The sequence below is a fragment of the Coccinella septempunctata genome, chromosome 1, assembly GCF_907165205.1.
Source record: "Coccinella septempunctata chromosome 1, icCocSept1.1, whole genome shotgun sequence".
Taxonomy (NCBI): domain Eukaryota; kingdom Metazoa; phylum Arthropoda; class Insecta; order Coleoptera; family Coccinellidae; genus Coccinella; species Coccinella septempunctata.
In genome coordinates, this window is record NC_058189.1 from 46,817,385 (window position 1) to 46,831,288 (window position 13,904).

The following is a 13,904-nucleotide window of genomic DNA, read 5'->3' on the forward strand; positions in this document are numbered from 1 at the left end:
AATTACTCGGAACCCTACAAAAAGTGTTTTCGATTACACTACAAAAAGTGTTTTCGATTACACAAAAAAAACAATTTAGAATTCAATAAATACATCTATTTAATTCCTGTATTAAAAAAAGAAGGTTGGTGAAAAAATCTAATCAATGACCAAATCATCCTCAGGAAAAAAACGCACATCCATTTCTAGCAAAAAGAGTTAGGGTTGCCATTTAAAAAACTCATTTATCATCCGCCCCTTGTAGGAGGTGCTTGACAAACTCTTCAATTATTCATGAAAAGTTGAAAAAAATCAAAATAATAATATTTTTCATACACTCTGTAAATATAGATATAGAAGGAAGCAAATCAAGCAGGAATAATTTTGTGATTTCACAGTGATTATCCAAAACAACAGAAATTGATTTCGAATATCACGCAAACATATTGTTATTTTATCATTTACTATGCTATGACTCATGCATTGTGGATGAAATTTCATTCCGACAATAGCCATTTTCCACTGCAGAATGCAGCTTCAAATATAGGACAACATATTGCAGAATGAACTTCGAGTAGGTGCGTTCAGTCCTGCAATACGGAAATCGTTTTTACATTTACCGTATCCTCTACCAAGGTGTAGTTCAGTTATTCTACTGAAAAAGAATTAAGTAGGTAACTGTAAAAACCTTGCTGTCTCCTTCAAATATTGTTGATATTATAAGGATATATATCCAAGATGTTGGGGTATATTAGTAAATATAGATTATTTTTCTCTAGTAAAGCTCTTATAGTTATACCATTACCTATTATTAGGTAATTTACTCCGCATGAATACATGAATATTAATTTTTCCATACCGCAATCCTTGCAGCCAGGAGTAGATTTCTTCAAAATATTTTGCTTCTCGTTTGAGGTTGTTAAATCTGCTTTTTCCATGTACATATATCAAAGAATTCCCACAAAACGTTAATAATTACCTAAACTTAATTGAGTACTTTCTTTATAATCCCTTCAAGAATGATTGACATCTCGGGTTGCTATGGAAAATCGTTGGTAATGGCAAATGGCCCATCAGGTAAGATTTTGTGTTGCGGAATTCAGGTTGGTATTGTAATAAATAATCTACTATGTGAATCTAAACACTGACGATAACACTTAAGATAATTGGAATTTTGTACCGCTTTTTATGTTCTTAATTTAATCGGACAAATTGGAAACAAAATTGTATCAATTTTGAATACTGAATAATATACTCTGAATTTTAATATTTCTTTTCGAATACTTTTCTAGGTTATTTTTATATATTCCAGTTCTCTGATTGAAACTACAGAAATTATTGAAGATCTGTTGTGAGTAGATATTAAGATGCTTCTGGACTTTTATCCTACTAGGATGTCAGTCATTCTTGAATGGACTATGTATTAATGTAATCATCAAATTACTCTACCTAAATTTCAGGCTGACCCTGTGATATTGGCACAAAAATTCATAACTTGCATTCATTAATGTATATAGATTTGCCGCCTTCTGATTGCAAATTTTCATTAATTCAATTGGTGTAACTTCGTCCCACAATCCTATAAACGTACATCAATTCTTTAAAGTGGAAGAAGCTTTTACGTGTTTATAATTAGAAATTGGTATCAATACTATATTGTAGGTCAAGGTCACTCGCCTTGGAATCTTTGGTCCGAGCTACATGATAGGGACTGGGTCATATATGTCATAATATGCAACATGAAGAACTTTTGATCTTCATGATAAGGCATATGAATCGAAATATGGAAAATATTCAAAATTTGCATACGAAGAGTCGAAATATAATAATAATAACGTTTGTTCGGAAAATTCGACATATTAGTATTTGAATAAAAACATGAGACATTCCCAAATATTCACTGTAGCTGAAGCTAAGTTTGTTGTTAATTCTTTATTGCTCTTTTTTAAGTTCTGAATATTTCACACATACATAAATCCATATTTAAGAAGTAATTCAATATCGAAGCTTAAAAACTAAACCATTTTCAAGCCACATTCCTGAATGACATTCAGTCAAACACTGTGACATCAACCCTTAATCATGACACACGAAATTGAACCAGTTTGTTAAGTATGTCTATGTGCACCTCCCATAAAATAGTTTCATCCCAGTAGCCTTGCATCAGTACTCACATGTTCGTATCCCCATTTAAGCTAATTTGACCTGGATAATAAGAAATACTTCTGATTCAATAGAGGCCCCCCATAGGAAATTCAATACGATAAAGCTTTGAAAATCTAAATTGAAATATAAAACATTTTAACATTATTGACTATTAATTGAAATAATTCTTAGTAAATTCATTTCATAACCTAAATGAAAGTAGTTTTGAATTAGACATTCGATTGAAAAATACACTGCGCAAAAAAATTAACGCACATTCTGAAAATCTCAATTTTAATGAAAGTTAACTCTACATTGACTTTATAACTTATTTTTTATGTTCTCTCGGGAAGGTTTTGAACGAAAAAAGACACATTAAATGTAAGAAAAATTCAGGATTTAACCGAATCTTATGTGAAAGAAGAGAAATGAACAATTTTCAAAATACTGAAATGCTGATAAGTGATTTGATACTTGGTATTTCCACCCCTTGCGTTAATTACAGCTTGGCAACGACGGTTCATACTCAAAATGAGTGATCTTAAAATGTTCTGATCTAATCCTTCCCAGATTTCTCCGAGTTGGATTCCTAAGTCATGAAGAATAGCTGGATGATTTTCTGAACTTCTCAGCCTTCTATTGAGGTTGTCCCAAACCTGCTCAATCGGATTGAGATCTGGACTTCTTGCTGGCCATTCCATTCGAAAGACATCAACCTCTTCAAGGTACTTCTGAACGATGCGCGCACGATGGGGTCTGGCATTATCGTCCATAAAAATGAAATTTTCACCAATGTATGGGGCAAATGGCACTACATGCTCTTCAAGAATGTTCCTTATATACTTATCAGCATTCATAGCTCCATTATCAACGACCAGGTCTGTGCGAGCAGTCAAAGATATTCCACCCCATACCATAATCGATCCTCCCCCGAAACCAGTAGTATTCAGGAAATTGCACTGAGCATATCTTTCATGTGGACGTCTGTTTACAAGGGAACGTCGATCACAATGGTAGAGGCAGAATCTAGACTCATCTGTGAAGAGAACTCTTTCCCAATCGGCCTCTTCCCAATGGATATGCTCTCTCGCAAAATCCAAACGCGCCCTTCGATGGGCTGAGCCTTAAATCATATTCTCTGAGGCGATTTCTTATTTTCTGAGTGCTAATTTGCACCTCATGAGTTTCCTCAAGCTGAATTTGAAGATGGCGAGCGGTTGCAAACCGTTGTCTCAACGAAGAAACTCTCAAGTAACGTTCTTGAATGGCAGTTGTTACCCGTGGTCTACCCTATCCTGGTCTTCGGACATTCATACCTCTCCCTGAATCGCTACAACATTCTGGACACACTTGTATGGGAATCTCCGAAACCTTTCTGCAATTCTTGTCTATGTCCACCCTTCTTCTCGCAAAACTACCGCTTGGGCACATTCCTCTTGGGTCAAATTGCGTGTTTTGCGTTGCATAGCGATCGAGTGTAGAAAATCAAACGAAAGAAAAACTATTGATCACTAGAATTGATCGAGAACAACTGATTTTAGAATGGAGCCAATACATTCAAAATCTGATAATATCATCTTTTTTTATTCCTGCTGGGAAAAAACATCTGTATTGGAAGAAAACCGTTGAAAGTGGATAACATATGCATGCATAATTCTGATAAAAATAATTATCATTGAGAACACCTTCAGTTGTAGAATAAATTTGAGATTTCCATAATGTGCGTTAATTTTTTTGCGCAGTGTATTTAAGTTTGTGAACTCTTAGCAAGCAGGTAGCGTCAAAATGTTTTTGTTGTTTCTTCGATGACTATTATTTGTTTGAAACATGGTAAAAATACGTTTCACATTCTCTGAGATTAGTGAGATTACTGAAAAGTTAGATTCCTAGTGAGCTATTTCTTAATTTCCTTTAATTGGAAACCCGTCTATATAATTATTGTAATACTGTGGAGCTTCTTCGCCCACTCAATTGCTCTAGACAGCGCCGAGTCCGGTGTTTTAAGCTTTTAAAAAAGCAAATCATTCAGAAATTGTAAGGACCAAAAGAACACATCCTACATACCTCAGTAGCTAATGCTTGATTGGCCCCCTTCGATAAAAGAAATTTCACACAACCATCGTGATTCTCTTGAGCAGCCATATAAAGAGGTGTGAAGCCATTCTGGGACTGAACGTTCAGGGATGCACCATTTTGAACTAAGATCTTAACAACTTCTTCTTGACCAGCTGGAAAATAATGAAATATATATTAGCAACAATACTTTCATTCTGTACAGGGGATTCCCCGAGTAAACGGACAAACGAAAACCGTGTGTGTGTTTTAGGTACTCCGTTTCCAAAATACAGGAGGTTTCCCAAATTTCATTATCAGATTAAAGTAACTAGTTTCAATAAAACAGAATATTGAAATTTGACAAAACTCAGGACCGGACTGATTGAGTTTCGAATTCGAACTCATAAAAAACACTGCATTCACATTTATTTTAGCAGTCGGTTGGCCATGAAATAATTTTCTCAAGTTTTTATAACTAGAACGGAGTGAGGTTGGCACTGATGAAATGTCGTTAATGTCATAACGCCGTTGCCACAACTTATATCAATTAATATTACGAAAATGTCGAAAGTGATTGAAAAAAGAGACAGGGTTTCAGAAAGTGCTATTTAGAATTCAGGTCCGCTCATTCAAATAGTTATACCCTGATATTCTAAAATCCACAATACGTCAGACGGTAGCGAACATTTTCAATGTAAGAGAGTTTATGTAATGTTTCATCTGAATCTAAACGACTTATATTTCAGCTGAATATTTCCACAATCAGAAAGATTGTGAATGAAGAGGATGAAAAAGAATTTCCTCCTATTGGGAGACCAAAAAAGTGGTGGCATTTGAGATTTTTATGTTTGAGTGAATTAATGCGAAACGTTTACTACAGGATTTTCGATGAATGTCATCGTAGAATAAGTTCCAGAAAATTGATTCTATTTTCATTTGACTTGTCCTATACATTGTAAATGTCTTAAGGTACCAATAAATACCTAATTATTATTATATCAATGTATTAAGATAAACAGCCACAAATACGCGCCAGTTATTGTCCTGCTAATTGTTTATTCATGTGAAATTTTTGTTCAAAGGTGAAGTTCATCTTGATTGAAACTTCCTTTAATTCCTTTTACTTATATTGATGCAAGATGATGTTAGTTGAAGAATTTAACATTCTTGTAATTATCTGGTAATTCCTTCGGGAGATACCCATTCCCAACCACTGCAATATATGCATTTCATCTTCGGGTTAATATTTTTGAAATCTACAACTGATGTAACGTATTCAAATTTCAGCCAAAGAAGATAACGAACATTAACTCTCCCCAAGCTAGTGCATATTATGATAACTGGATTTGGTATGCCTTCAATCAGTTTGTATGAACTTCAATTATGTTCGTCACATATTTTCCGAAGAGATTCGACATTGTGATAAAATACGTAATAACAGAAACTTTCACGTAGAACGGGCAACAAGCGTTGATTTAACACCCAAAAATGTTTTGACAAGCGTCATAACCCCACATTTTCGTACTATACAGAGTGAAATGTGTCAAATTTCCATGGCCAACCGACTGCTAAAATAAAAGTGAATGGAGTATAGGCATGTAGTTTTTCATCATAATTTTAATATTTTAGTTATCTGCATCTACGATTGCCCCAAATTCAATGAGTCGTTGGTATTCCCCATCTGTGGTTTATTTTTAATGTACAGTTATTGTTTTGTGGTCAAATGTTCAATTGACTTTTTTCGTTCTCAAAATTTCGCTTGCATTTTTTTAACATTATTTATAGCTTATCTGGTTAATCAGAATTGTAATGTCATTTAGGTCAAGGGTAACGCTTCATTTTGGTACGAACAACGATAGAAATAAAAAACTGAGCTATCGCGAAAATAATAATACTTACATGATATTTTCAGAAGGAATCGCCTTTTATAGACAACCTGGATCTCAATTAATTTTCCTGATCAATTTTCACATGATTCGCTTTTTTAGTGAGTGTAATAATTGAAAATTTGAATATGATAAATGGTCTTTCTATTTCTTCATTGATTCCGTTGTTATTGCCATTATTGGATCTATGAATATACAGGGTGGTCCATATCGTAACCAAGAAATTTTAACCTCGTATTCTACGTCAAAAACAAGCCCTAGTTTGTCATATAAACATATGTCGAGAAATGTTCCCTCTCCGAGATATGGGGTGTTAAAATTATATAAAAAAATTGTTTTTTATTAATAATTTTCACATTGCTTGGAATATTTCTATGAAATTTGAAACATAGGTTTTGAGCGTCAAGGAGCACTCTCTCCATAATATCATTTCTTTTTTATTCTACCAGTGGCGTCCGTACTGCAGCGAGACTGAATATTTTCAGATAAAAAAATGATACGCCACTGGTTTTTCCGACAATAAAATTACTATTTGAATCCCTATTCAATTTGGAGCAAATACGGTCTCTTGAATTTTTGCTGTACGAGGCACGGTTTCCGGTTAAAAAAAATAAAACACATTCTCATGCATGAAGAAATCGCCAAAATTTGATATGGTAGGTACATAATAATAATAAGAATATTTTTGCTCTATCAAATTTTGGCGATTTCTTCATGCATGAAAATGTGTTTTATTTTTTTGAACGGAAACGGTGCCTCGCACAGCAAAAAGTCAGGAGACCGAATTTGCTCCAAATTAAATATATTTTTTTTTTTTTTTTTTTTAAATCAAATCAAATTTATTTCGACATTAATAGTACACACATCCTAAATATAAATTATATATGTAACACCACAAGAACGCACAATGTACCTAGACAGTCGTCTGTTTGTACCACTGAACATTCCCTGGTGCTTTGTTAAATGTACACAAATAAAGATAATGGCTGTGTAACACGACGCGCAGTCTGGAGGAAGCGATAACGACCGAATGGGAAGAAAAAATAAAAAATCTACTCCCGAATCACCAACCAACATGTGAATCAGAAATCAAATCTCCCAGGATTTTTCAATATAAAACGTCTGATTTCCGATTTGAAGTAATTAATTCTACTACACTTTTTTAGGTCATTTGGAATGATATTGAAGAATTTAGGACCGAAATACATAAATGATCTCTGGGTTACGGACTTTCTAAAATGTTGAACTTGAAAATTCATACAATATGCCGATCTAGTCACCCCTCCACTTCTCTGCTCATACATATTCTGTTTTCTATACATTCTTATTATGCATTGATTCACAAAAATATTTTTGATGTTCATTAATTCAGTCTCCTCATATAGCAGTTTTGTGGAATGTAATCTTGGTTTTTTCAAAATGATTTTTATTAAAGTATTTTGTGTTGTTTGTAACGTCTGCAGCGAAGTTGAGAATGCACCCCCCCAAGCAACAATACAATATCTGATTATTGATTCTGCCAAGCTGCCATATAATAAAAGTAAATTCTTCCTTGAGAGGATGTCCCTCAACCTATAGAACCTATGAAATAACAACCTTACTCTTTTTACTACGTGATTTATATGTTCTGTCCATTTTAGGTGTTGATCTAATATAATTCCGAGGTATCTTATGCTAGAGGTTTTTTCTATCTGTTGACAAGTACATATTTGAGTATTACAATGAGGAGAATGTAGTCTCAATGCGAAATGCTTGGGTTGGTCGACAATTGATGGAGAGAATGTCATAAATTTAGTCTTGTTTAAATTTAAGGTTAGTAAATTGTTCTTTAACCATAAATAAATTTTTCTCATATTGGTTTCCGCAATTTTCTTTAGTTTCTCCCAGGTTTCAGCAGTGAATGTTATTACTGTATCGTCCGCATAGCAAACTAGGTGAGCCTGTAGGTTTTTTATCTTATTGATATCATTCATATAAATGAGGAACAACAACGGTCCCAATACCGTTCCCTGAGGTATTCCAATTCCCAGGGCTTCTGCTGTGCTCTTTTCCCCCCCAATCACAACCGACTGAAATCTATCAGAGAGGTAGTCTCTGAGGAGTGTCCAGGCAACACCACGAATACCACAAGTCTCCGCCTTATTGAGTAGTCTACTATGTGGAATAGTATCAAAGGCTCTAGCAAGATCAAGGAATACAGAGAGACACTTTTTGGATTCATCCATGGATCTAATTGGCTTCTGTAAGAAATCAAGGATCGCATCCTCTGTACTTCACGAAGAAGCCAAATTGTCTGTCTGTAATTATTTTATTTTCATTGAAAAATTTGGTTATTCTATTTTTTAGAGATTGTTCGAATATTTTGGCGAAATTGCTAATAACAGAAATTGGTCTGTAGTTGTAAATTTGAGTCGGATCTCCTGTTTTATAGACCGGTGTGACAAGAGACTGCTTCCATTGTGTCGGAATTTTACCCTGCGCAAAGCTTAGATTGATGATGTGTACTAATGGTGTTACAATGTATTTATGAAGCTGTTTTATAATTTTGGAAGATATATTATCGGGTCCAGGCGAACAGTTATTCTTTAAATTCGACATAAGACCAATTATTTCATTAGATGTCACTGGTTTTAAAAATATCGAATTCTTTATGGAAGTATCCGTCTGCAAGATCTTAGGTAAACCAGTTTTTTCAATTTTTTCAGCCATTCTTTCACCCAGAGTAACAAAGTATTTATTGAAGAAGTTTACTTTTTCTTTATTTTCAGTGACTGCCCCACCTTCTCCGTTATCTATAGTAGTATTTTCTAATGTTCGAGTTCGTTGTTTTCCCGTAATATCATCTATTATCTTCCAAATCTTTGTATAATTTCCATCCGCTTTAGTGATTTCATTTTGGTAATAATCAGTTTTCGTTTGTTTTAGCAAGGAGTTCAGTTTGTTTCGATAGTTCTTGTATTGAGACTCTAGTTGATCTGAATAATTTTTCCGCAATTTTATTTTTAACCTATTCCTTTCATTTATCGAATTGATTAAACCTGCCGTGATCCAAGGCTTAAGTTTTTTATGTTTACATGATTTAAGGTTTTCTGTGCTAGTGCTTTTGGAAATGTACGTATTCAACTTTTCAAAAAATAGATTATATGATTCTTGTGGTTCGCTTATCATCAATACATCAGCCCAGTCCTCATCACTCATTAATTTTGAAAGTTTCTCGAAATTAATTTTCCTCGTTGTTTTTGGTTTTGTATTTGACTATGAATTTAAATAGTAATTTTTATTGTCGGAAAAACCAGTGGCGTATCATATTTTCATCTGAAAATATTCAGTCTCGCTGCAGTACGGACGCCACTGGTAGAAAAGAGAAGAAATGATATAATGCAAAAAGTACTCCTTGACGCTCAAAACCTATGTCTCAAATTTCATAAAAATATTTCGAGCAGTGTGAAAGTAATTAATAAAAAACATTTTTTTTCTATAATTTCAACACCCCGTATCTCGGAGAGGAAACATTTCTCGACATATGTTTATATGATAAACTAGGGCTTATTTTTGATGTAGAATACGTGGTTAAAATTTCTTGGTTACGATCTGGACCACGCTGTATAGTCCATTCAAGAATGATCTCGGGTGGCTATGGAAAATCGAATTTAAGTTGGTAATAGACCATTAGTTCAGATTTTTGTTGCGGAATTCAGGTTGGTATTGTGAATAAACAGCGATCCACAGACCAATTATTGTGAATCTATGCACTGACCGAAGGTAATTTGAGTTTTGTAGAGCTGTTTACATTGTCAATTCAATCCAACAAATTGGAAAGATAATTATATCAATTTTGATTGCTGATTAATATGCTCTGAATTTGAATATTTCTTTTTTTCAAATACTCTTCTAGGTTATACTGAAATATTCCACTCTGTAGTGATTGACACTACAGAAATTATTGAAGATCTTTTATGACCAGATTTGAGCTGCGTCTGGACTTTCAAGTCCTACTGGGATGTCAATCATTCTTGGATGGACTATAGGTCCTTTCGTCTGTTTCTCAGTGTAGTGTAATCTACACTACACTTCAAATCAGCTGATTTTCGGTGTAATTGCGCAAACGAATGAAAAAAACACTGACGTTAGGTTGTCACGCTCATAGACAAATAATTCGAATTCGAAATATGGTTACGTTTCTCAGAAGATGTGTTACTTTTTCATCCTCTTGTAAAGTGATGAACTTATTGCAAATTTTAAATTTAATCGTATCCATTTTGAAGTAGATTACTGTGACGTCCGTGACATTAATATCAAATTTTGCATTTCACACCACATAACACTAATATTACACCTCCTTTTGACTAGGTGTAGATAAACTACACTGGTGTAAATCCAATCAGCAAACGAATACTAAAATCGAGTGCAAATAACACCGAGTGTATAAAAGTGCTACACTTTTTATGCAAACGAAAGGACCTTATCTATAGTCTTTGTTATTGCAACATTGATCATAGTCATGCACAGAAAAAAGTATTTGTGAGTATTTCAGGTCCTTTTATCAAGTTGGGGAGTTGCATATATATTCGAGAAAATTTCATTTTGATTGGCGACAATGCCCATATTTATCCTAGTTGCCTATTTAATGAAATGCTGGAAGCATTTAAATTAAAGCTTGGACCGGCCAGCTCGCTCTTCAGACTTGAATCGCATCGAACATGTCTGACAGAGATGACTAAACAAATTTCCTCTTTGGAAATAGAATCTGGAGCAAACTATGCTAGTGGGGGACCAACCAATTACCTACTAGCTTCACCGAGATTTTAAATTTTTTCCAATTTAATATTTTTTCTCTGTTTGTCAAACCTAGATTTTCTCACATGCTCAATTGAATATATTTTTCTAGCAAAATCTTTATTTTTTTTTTTTAAACAAGGATATCCACTGAAACTTCACAGATACTCTGCTATCTGACCAGAATAAACATCTAGAAGCAAATACTCCTAAAATAAATCATTGTTGAGCATTGCATTTCCGTTTACAGGGAACTTGAAGACGATAAAATCTAATGAGCAACCTCAAAAACATCGAACTAACTGATCTCTTTGCATAGTTTCGGGCTTATTGGCACCCCCAGTGAAGAGTATATCTATCACTACCTACTTATGTTATGGGTATATACATAGGTATATGTACATATTCTGCGACTTACTCTTGGTGACTTGGTGTGAGTATCAACAAATTTTTCAGTTTATTTCATAGGTTCCCGTCACGTTTATCAAGAATACAGTTGGCGAATAAAAGCTATGCGAGAAGCCCCATAGCAAAGATTTATATAGGGTGTATTCGAGGGTGACGGTGAGCGCTTAACCGAAAATCACCTATACAAAACTTTCGAAATGACAAAAATAGAATAAAAAATCAAAAATAAATACTGAATAGTTCTTAATACAACCCTAGATCATTTCCTATCTGAATTATCGCATGGCAATGGAAAAACTTTTCCCGTGATGACTGACTCAGGTTTCGTTTAGGATATCGGCCAGTTCGATTTTTACGTGGGAATGAAAATGACACCTTAGGATTGCCGAATTTTCTCATTTTTTAGTAACTTTATCGATCTTATGAAATGGCTCATTTCGATACCAACTGACAGTGACTTGGGGCACAAGTAAAAAAAATAGAATATTAGTTCAAGAACTCACTAATAAATTCGTCTGAATTATTCACCAATTTTTCCACAACGGTCACCAAAATATTCTTTTTCGAACCCTCCAACCATCGTCGTAAAAATGGGGTGAAAAAGGATAACAATCATAGCACTTTGTCAACATAAGCATTTTCAATAGGAAAACTGTCCCAATTTTCTACACTGTTTCCACCCCAAATCACACGATACAACAGTTTTTTCAAGTTACCTGATGCAACTCGGGTGTAACATTCATTTTGCAGCCATATGTTCATGTTCTGTTTCGTTTTTCCAATGCCGGAGTCACCTTCCGTACTTGAAATTGAATGAAATTTTGTCGAAATTCTAGGGATTGTAGATCAGCCATCTTGAATATTTTATAAAAAAAAAACAATACGAAAATGACGTATTTTGATGACTTCTACCTTCTATCGAAAAAAAGCCTCACCTCACCTTTGAAAACAATCTTTCAAAATATTTTTGATCTTACCAAGAGAAGCTATGTGTAAGGCTGTGTTTCCCTTTTTTGTTGCAGCATCAACAATTGCACCTCTCTTCAGCAGCTCCTGTACAATTTCGATATGTCCGTCTTTAGCAGCTAGATGGAGAGCGTTCAAGCCGTTCTGAAATATTATTTCGTTCAATTAGGAGTAATACAGTAAGTGATGTCAAGCAAATAATATTATTTGGTCAACTCTGGTTTATCTTTGATTTCAGGCGTTTCACGGTCGGTTGGCCATATCCTGCAGGTCATCTACGCCTTTCCGAAATGTTGCTTCTTTTGTAGCATTTGTGTCCATTATTAGTAACGGAGATGCAGGGTGATTTATAGATTTTGCCCTGAATTTAGTATATATCCATAACATGAGAAAGTGGTCAGATTTCGTGAAATTTTGTAAGCTTGCTTACAATACCCCTTTAACAGGTCACTTGCAATCCTAAAATGATAGGGAGACTTTTCAAAATATTGCAATTTATCTCTCAAATATAAAGAACCATATTTTCTGTATATGTTGAAAAATAAAAAGTCCTCTTTCCAATTATTTTTCATCAATGCACACCAAATGTTCTAGCTCGCTGCCTAAAAAATATATTATTTTAGTATATTATCCTGATTCTCCCTAGGCACTGAAGTACCCCTCTCAATTTCTGTAAAGTACCCCCTTTGAATTATTCCGTCAGTGTGTTTCCTTTACAATATGAAGAAGTGTTGCTCAGAAAATATCCCTTATTTGCAATTGAATTGAATTCGAAAAAGACTATTACACGTCATTCTGGCTAAGAGTTTATAATTTCTGAAAGAATTCATATTTCAATAACAAACTTTCCAAAAACATTTTTATGCAACGTGCTTCAAAACTTGGTGCGTGTTGTTGATTCAGAATAAAGAATAATTGATTGAAAAGTGGGCACTCTCTGGACTAAAGTGTGCCATGCGAAGTGAAAATTAAATTCAATCAAAAAAATATTAGTTTTTTAATTCTGAAAACAAAAGTTTTTTAACTGATCCAAAAAATATAGATTCGACATTTGAAAAATTAATCTCAATATTCTGAGTACTGTCCTGACAATATTGGAATTACATGTGGCATCTCAAAGGTTTATTGGAAGTATATTATCCTACAAAATTCGTCAAAATCGGACTAGTCATCCACAATTTTTGTCGAAATCCATGAATCACCCTGTATCCCCGAAACTTATAACCTTAGGGTACAAAACAGCAACATTTCTGAAAGGTCTAGGTGACATGCATTCACCATTAGGTTATGGTCAACATCTCGTGACCCAAATTGTATAGGTAATAAGTAATTCTTGTTTTGCCATATGATATTTTAAATATATTATATGGTCTCTGCAACCAGTACGATTCTTGAATAACTATTATCAGCCTATTTAGAGGATTGCACAATAAAACCTCAAGTAATTAGGTGAGGGCATATCTACCTTCACCAACCTGAAGATGCTATTTTGCCTAAGGGCGAAACTCGTGTAGTGGTTATAATTCATATTAAGTAGTGAAAAGTACGTCTGTAGGTAATTCCATTTCTACGAATTATAGGTTATCCTTTTGATCATTTGAGAATAAATTCATTTGGTACGAGAAACGTTATGAATTTTCATCCAGTAACAGTCGCGTCAATGCAATATGGCTTTTCTTGTTGCAATAT

General features: G+C 34.1%; 1 protein-coding gene across 7 annotated transcripts in view; it reads right to left on the bottom strand.

Moving 5' to 3' along the window:
• LOC123322683 (ankyrin-3-like) overlaps window positions 1–13,904 on the bottom strand; it is a 116,244-nt gene that overhangs the window by 48,910 nt on the left and 53,430 nt on the right. For all 7 annotated transcript variants that reach the window (XM_044910665.1, XM_044910669.1, XM_044910668.1 and 4 more), the window contains exons 3-4: window positions 12,227–12,359; window positions 4,189–4,352 (exon numbers count right to left, since the gene is read on the bottom strand). In XM_044910665.1, coding sequence (XP_044766600.1) covers window positions 4,189–4,352; window positions 12,227–12,359 — 297 coding nt within the window. The remainder of the gene's footprint in view (window positions 1–4,188; window positions 4,353–12,226; window positions 12,360–13,904) is intronic.